Source organism: Benincasa hispida, chromosome 7, assembly GCF_009727055.1.
Source record: "Benincasa hispida cultivar B227 chromosome 7, ASM972705v1, whole genome shotgun sequence".
In the NCBI taxonomy this organism is placed as follows: Eukaryota; Viridiplantae; Streptophyta; class Magnoliopsida; order Cucurbitales; family Cucurbitaceae; genus Benincasa; species Benincasa hispida.
Window position 1 is genome coordinate 36,392,090 of NC_052355.1, and position 7,161 is coordinate 36,399,250.

General features: G+C 34.7%; 1 protein-coding gene across 1 annotated transcript; it reads left to right on the forward strand.

The window, feature by feature from the left end:
• Window positions 1-740: 740 nt before the first annotated feature.
• On the forward strand, window positions 741-6,162 carry LOC120081281 (65-kDa microtubule-associated protein 5). Its single transcript, XM_039036018.1, has 11 exons — window positions 741-1,109; window positions 1,475-1,681; window positions 1,811-2,056; window positions 2,189-2,404; window positions 2,545-2,700; window positions 2,802-2,961; window positions 3,071-3,222; window positions 4,021-4,108; window positions 4,475-4,548; window positions 4,624-4,698; window positions 5,668-6,162. Exons 1-11 carry the CDS (start codon window positions 1,041-1,043, stop codon window positions 5,914-5,916), a joined length of 1,692 nt encoding a protein of 563 aa, XP_038891946.1. The 5' UTR covers window positions 741-1,040; the 3' UTR covers window positions 5,917-6,162.
• Window positions 6,163-7,161: the final 999 nt, after the last annotated feature.

Here is a 7,161-nt window from a genome sequence, read left to right on the forward strand (position 1 = left end):
AACTTACTAGAAAAGCTAAAAAAAGTTAAAACGACCAATGTCAAAAGATAAATAAGGAACTAAACTTGTAGGTGAAAAGACTTGCAACCAAGTACAAGAAAAGGGAAAAACAAAAGACACTTTCATTATAAACTATCATCGTCGATGCTACAAGTTTTGATTGAGAAAGTAGAATTGTTCGATTCTTCACGATTAAGGAGAAATGATTGGATTTTTTTCAACAATTTCATGTCAGCATTTAGCAGCTTAATCAACAATGTTCAAAATTGTTTTTCAAACTTTAGACATTAGAATAAACACGTACTGTGAAGTCCAAACCTCAAAGAACAAGTATTAAATAAAACTGTCAAAGATTAATAATGTATTCTGTCTCCCATATAACAAAGTCATCAACCCATTTCAATCTCCCATGGATAATTATTTTTGGGTCAAATTAAACTTAGTCAAACAATTATTGACATATAATATCTCTCTTAAAGTTAGAGATTCGATCACATTTCTCTGCAATCTTAAAAAAATAATTATTTTTTGCTCAAAGAAATTTTTGCAAAAAAAATTACAAAAACCCCATTTTTGCATTTGTCATTTAGTAATTTAATATTTGCAAATTCCAAAATCTACCGACATTAATGACTTCCTATAAATTCAAATTCTCATCCCCAACCCCAAGTGAATTATTATTATTATTTATTATTTTTCAAATGAAGTAAAAATTCGTACTTTAAAAGGAGAAAATCAAAAGGAGCGGTTGGCGCCAAAACCTAACCCAAAGTCCGCACTTGCCATTTTCGAAAACGGGATCTTCTGATTCTCATTAGGGATCTTCGCCATTTCGAGGATTGAAGAACTGAATCAGTGGCCGATCGAATCGCCATTTCAGTGAAATTCAGCGCAATTTCATCTTCGTAACGCTCGTCCGTTTCAATTTTCGGTCGGATTCTCTTTTTCTCTAGCTTCCCAAACTTCGATTCTTCTTTTTTTCTTTTTTTCTCTTTTGCCGATTTGCTCTGCGGCTCTTCCACTGGATTTTGGTGTTGGAAATGGATACTTTGCCTCCCAGTCTCTCCCCTTCTCGCACCACTTGCGGCTCTCTCCTCCGCGAGTTGCAGGTTTTCTCAGTCTCTCTACTCTCAATCGTTTGATGTTTTGATTTGCCAATCTTTGGCTCTTGGAATTGACAATTTGTAAATTCAAATTTCTTGTCAAGCAACTTCATGTTTTGATTATCGAAGCCTGTTGACGTTATCTGTTAATGATTTGAATAATTTGGTTGTTGTACGCTAATTGCACTCAATGGGTGTTTAGTAGTGTTCGAACTAGTTATTTGCTTTGCTTCGTTATCACGTTTGGTATCAATTAAGTTACTTCTGTTCACTTCTTAGGGAAATATGAACTCAATTTTGCTAGCCGACAGTCTTGTGTGTTCTTGCATCATATTTAGATTTGTAAATCTTGATTCTTTGTTGTCACGTAGATTATATGGGATGAAATTGGCGAGTGTGACAGTGAAAGAGATAAGATGCTTCTTCAACTTGAGCAAGAATGCCTCGATATTTACTGTAGGAAGGTTGAGAAAACGAGAAAGTATAAGGCCGATTTGCACCAGCAGTTAGCAGAAGCAGAAACCGAAATTGCTCAGATTGCATCTGCTCTTGGCGAAGGCTTCTCCTCCTTTTCACGAGTAGGTTCCTGTAGCATTAATCGGTTTTAATCTTCTTCAAATTGTTGTTTCATATGCAAAGTGGTTACTGTTAAAACTTCCATTTAACATTTTACGTTGACACTTTTTCTCTCGTTTCTGTTGGAGAAGGGAAGGGGCACTCTCAAGGAGCAAGTTGTTGCTATAAAACTTATTCTGGAAGAATTGAGATCAAAGAAACGAGAAAAATTAAAGGAATTTTCAGAAGTTCAATCGCAGATTGTCTCCATATGTTCAGAAATAGCAGGTAGTGGTCAGTCAAAGAGTTACGTTGATCCGCAAATTAATGAGCGTGATTTAACGGCGAAGAAGCTGAGTGAACTTAAATTGCATCTCCAAGAATTACAAAATGAAAAGGTTGCCATCTCTTGTCGAACGTGTGCATGTGTGTGTGTGTGTTTTGTTTTGTTTGTTTTTTCCCCGCAGTACACAAGTTATAATCAACATGGAATTATCGTATACCATAGTCAGTTCTTTCCATTTTTGCAGCATTTACGTCTGCAAAAGGTGAACAGCAATATCAGTCTCATCCATGAGCTGTCAGTGGTGATGTCAATTGATTTTCTGAAGACTGTGAATGAAGTCCACCCAAGCTTGGGTGATCCTAAAAGTGGTCCCTCGAGGAGTATCAGTAATGATACTCTTGCAAAATTGACCGGTGTAATTCATTCTCTAAAACAGGAAAAACAAGAAAGGTTACAAAAGGTAATTAGATAGTCAAGCATCTTCTTTGATCTGTTTTCATCATGTCGATATTGGTGCACCTTGTGCTTTTACTCCTTACCATAAAATTCTTGAACATTTATCATCCAAATTTATCCTACACTTCACCCCACGTACTGTAGCTTCAAGGTATTGGCAAGAGCTTGACGGGGTTATGGAATCTCATGGACATACCTTCTGATGAGCGAAAAAGATTTGATCATGTTACCTGTTTAATATCATCTTCTGCTGACGAGGTGTCTGGGAAAGGATGTCTTGCTTTAGATATTATTGAACAGGTCGTGCCTCTCCTCTTTTCCATAATTTCGTTATCAAGAACCTAGGAAAAGAGTCTGAGGGTATGCATAATTAACAAATTCTCAAATTGAACAAATAGCAGGTTGAAGTTGAAGTTGAGAGGTTAAATATTCTGAAAACTAGCAAGATGAGGGAGCTAATTCTTAAGAGGCAAACAGAACTCGAGGAAATATATAGAGGGGTTCACATGGATATAGAGAGTGATGCTGCTCGAAAGACTCTTACCAGTCTAATAGACTCAGGTTAAAGCATTTTCTTTAATTCAAATTTCTAAGTTTAATAGGAACTTTACTAAATCATAAACCTTTTAATTTTCTCAATAGTATTTTTTTGTCAACCTGTCTTTTCCAGGGAATGTCGATCTTGCCGACCTACTTTCTAGCATGGATGATCAGGTCGCTGAAGCTAAGGAGCAGGCTCTAAGTAGGAAGGATATTTTGGACAAGGTAGATAAATGGCAATTTGCATTGCAGGAGGAGAAGTGGCTCGAAGACTATGAAAGGGTACGCAGTGCATTTGGCTATATGATTAAATACCCTATATGAATAACATGTTATATCACATTACTAGAGCGTTAGAAGCTTGTAAAGTTACTCATTAGTGGTTGCGAGTTTCCTTCACTTGTTGACATGGGCCATGCTCATCATATGAAAAATTCGTCTTTAAGTACTTTTGCAATCTCTACTCTCAGGACTTTGAGATACAAGTCCTTAATACTACCGCATACTGTAGAATTCATTCCACGTGCTGTAGAGTTATTCTGGTTACAACACAGTGAAACAGATTCAACAGTATCCGCGGACTATGTAGAAGTATGTCCTTTTTACTCGTTTGTGGTATCTGGTTTTTTCATTTATTTAGGTTTGCGGCTATAAGCCTATCTGTAAGGCATTTAGGTTTTAGAACTCTTTCTAGTATGCACATGCAGTTGGATTAGAACTTTGATTTTCCGGTGAAGTATAAGTAGGTTTTTTAACTGATTTCAAATTTATTTTTAATCGAGGATATAAACTAAGAATATGCTTACCTGTACTTGCCCAGTGTTTACTTTTCAACATATCCGTTCATTCAACGTAAAGCTCTAGAATTTAGCTTCTGTTCAATAACTTCAACACTTGACCATGACACCAACATTTTAGTTGTCTAGAAAACTACTGCTTACCCTTTTCAATTCTTCAAATCCACGGGACTGATTGAAATTAGGACTTCATGCGTTCAGAAGATATTTTGTGGACTGTAATTGCAAGCTTCTGGCCATAAATAAAAGTTCATTTTCATAGTTATACTGTTCTTTTGCCTAGGATAACAATCGTTACAGTGCGGGAAGAGGAGCTCACAAGAATTTGAAACGTGCTGAGAAAGCACGAGTGCTCGTCACCAAATTACATTGTGAGCTTTTCATCATGTTCTTAATTCGGCCCCTTATTTTTATTATTATTTTTTTAATTTCTGAATCATGCCATATCACCTTTATGCTATTTATTTTAGAATGATGCTTTTACCAGAGCTGAACGAAAACTTTCATATGTTCCTGTGTTTATACAGCATTATAATTCTTCATTTTGTCTCATAATTCGACACCTAACTTCTCAAGACTAATATTCAAAGACAATGAAATAAAATACATTATACCAATGGATATCCTCCAAGCATGAGAGTAACAAGCTGTACAAACTTACCTTGCTGTTTGATAGCTAAATGTTTGATACATATTTGGCACCTCACATTACTAACTAAGCTGACTTTTTTGTTTAGCCATGGTTGAAAATTTGGCTGCTAAAGTTAAAGCATGGGAATCAGAAAAGGGAATGATCTTCTCATATGAGAAGGTAAGGAAAAAAGAATCGATTTTGGGCTTGAAATTGTGCTAGTTTTGGTCGTGACCTTGATTTTATAACTTGCAGGTTCCCCTTCTGCGTACGTTGGAGGAGGATGCAAAGTTGCGGCAGGAGAGAGAAGAGGAGAAGCGAAAATCACGGGTACAGATTTTGACTTCTATGCCTCTAGTATAAATTTGCATCACCATCACTCGTTAAACTTCAGATTACCTGAATCTTTACAAACATTTGCAGTCTATTTCATTATCCTCCCCATACTTTTTGACGGTTATTAACATACAATCCTCCTTTGGTAGATTCTTTCACGTGTTAGAAAACTTAGGGCACATTTGGGTAGGAAATTCCACTAATTGCTTTGATAAAAAAAATTAATGATTATAAAATGGTTAAAATCATTTTTGTCATTTTCAAAATCACTCTAAAACATGTTTTTAATCATTCAAAACTCATTTCGATAGATATGGAAATTGCATTAAAAAGTGTAAAATTAAATATTAAATTAATTTTGAGCGATTGAAGGCGTGTTTCGAAGTGGATTAAAAATATGAGAAAAGTAATTTTAACAATTTTAGAATTACTTCCAACATGCACTTAGAAGTGCTAGGTTAAGTGTTGAACAAGAACAAAAGTAAACACCCCAATCTGAGGGAACCCAATTGAAGGAATTGAATAGGTTTGGTTTGATTTAGTTATGCACAATCATTTAGTTCTATTCTAACTGAACAGAACCAAACCCCAACCACACATGAATTTGGTTCAACAAATATTATGTTGAATTGAATCAAACTGAACCAAATAAATATAGTTTCAAACTAGATAATCACTTAGTTCTAAGCCATTAGTATAAATATAATGTTCATGGTAATTTTAATTTATGTGGCATTCTTGTTTTCTTAGATTGACCATGGCTCTACGTTCAAAGTAAAATTTCTATAATTAAATGGTAAGACAAACTGAACAAAACCAACCAGCTCGATTTGGTTTGTTTAACCACAAATCAAATCAACTTGATACCCCACTAGTCCATAGCATCCTAACATTATTTCTTTGACAAAACAAGAAGTCAGCCCCTAGTATTCTAACTTCTAACAAGAATTTTTGGTAAAACAGGAGCAGAAACGGTTGCAAGAGCAACTTGCTTCAGAACAAGAGGCACTGTATGGATCAAAGCCAATACCTAAGAAACCATTGGGTCAGAGCAACACGATGTTGGCGACCCCTGGTCGTCGGATCGGAACTCCGGGCCGGTATGGGTTCTCCAGCGGAAAAGATCGGAGAGAAAGTGGGAGAGTACCCAACATAATACCAGTGAACTATGTTGCTCTTCCAAAAGATGATTCAGCTTCCAAGGGAGCCTGAGACAGAGGAAGGTTTATACATTCTAATTCTCATTGTATATGATTCCTTTGCTATTCTTGAGATTCATCCCTTGCTTTTCTTTTTGTTGCATTTCTTATTCTTGCTACAGTCTGATTCTCTTCTATGTGACTGATACCAACTATACTATTAGGCTAACCATGAGATCTTATAATTGTTGCTACCCCCCCCAAAAAATGTAGTTAGTCCTTATGAAGGGCCCTTTTAGCTTTGTTTTTCTTGTTCCTATATATCCATTTATCTCTCTCTCTCTCTCTCTCTCTCTCTCTCTCTCTCTTTTTTCCTTTATACATATATCCATTCATATATATGATACTGATTCTGGTGGAGTTGGAAGGGGGAGAAATATCATGGTGTAGTGGGCTGTGAACTGGACCTTCTTTGGCCTACATTACACTGCCAAGCTCACTCATTGGTTTAAGTAAAAGATTGGAAACTGACCAATGGCCATGATCAGTCAGGTGTTGATCAAAATTGAAACTAGTGGATTAGAATGGATTATTTATTTATTTATTTTTGTGATAATTATAGGTAGGATTCCGACCATCAACCTTTAAGATGATAATTGATATCTTATCAATTTCAAACTTAGCATAATATTTTTATAAAATCCATTCAAATTGTCTTTGTTTTGGTTTCATACATGGGAAAATAAATAGATTTACCATGGTAATTCAAATCTATCAAATTAATTTGCTCAGTTGATTTGGGGGTGTTTGAAAATTTGAATTAACTTTGTTAGTTATTATTGAGAGCTAAAATGTGTTTACTACCTCCACCAAAAGTTTCATTGTTTTATATTTGTTTCGAATGTTTATTTACATAATCCAAGCTAAGATTAGTTCAATTTCAGTTTTGTTTTTGGAATTGAAGATGGTAAATATTGTTGAAATAGTGAAAAATTAAGCACTATTTTAGCAATTAAATGATTAATTAAATTATGCTCAATTGATTTATAATAATTAGTTTTAAAAAATTGTTCTAAAATTGATTGTTCAAAAAGTTATTATATAAAGTGATTGACTTGAAATTACTCGAGTTGTAACAAAGAAGAAAAAAACATGTAAGAAAATATATCTAAACCTACCAACATTTTAATTGAAACATTTTTTAATAAAAATATTTGAAGAAAAAAATGCATGTTAAAAGTATTTATAAATTAGAAAGAATGCAAAACTCCTTTAGTAAAAATGTCCAGTTTTGACTTTTGCTCCTAAATATAATGTA

What these genes read in the sequence shown, in the direction of transcription:
- LOC120081281 (XM_039036018.1), top strand. Translation starts at nt 1,041, where the DNA reads ATGGATACTTTGCCTCCCAGTCTCTCCCCTTCTCGCACCACTTGCGGC. An exon ending in GGCTCGAAGACTATGAAAGG is followed by an intron (nt 3,223 to 4,020) that starts GTACGCAGTGCA and finishes TCTTTTGCCTAG; the next exon opens with GATAACAATCGTTACAGTGC. An exon ending in AGGAGAAGCGAAAATCACGG is followed by an intron (nt 4,699 to 5,667) that starts GTACAGATTTTG and finishes TTGGTAAAACAG; the next exon opens with GAGCAGAAACGGTTGCAAGA.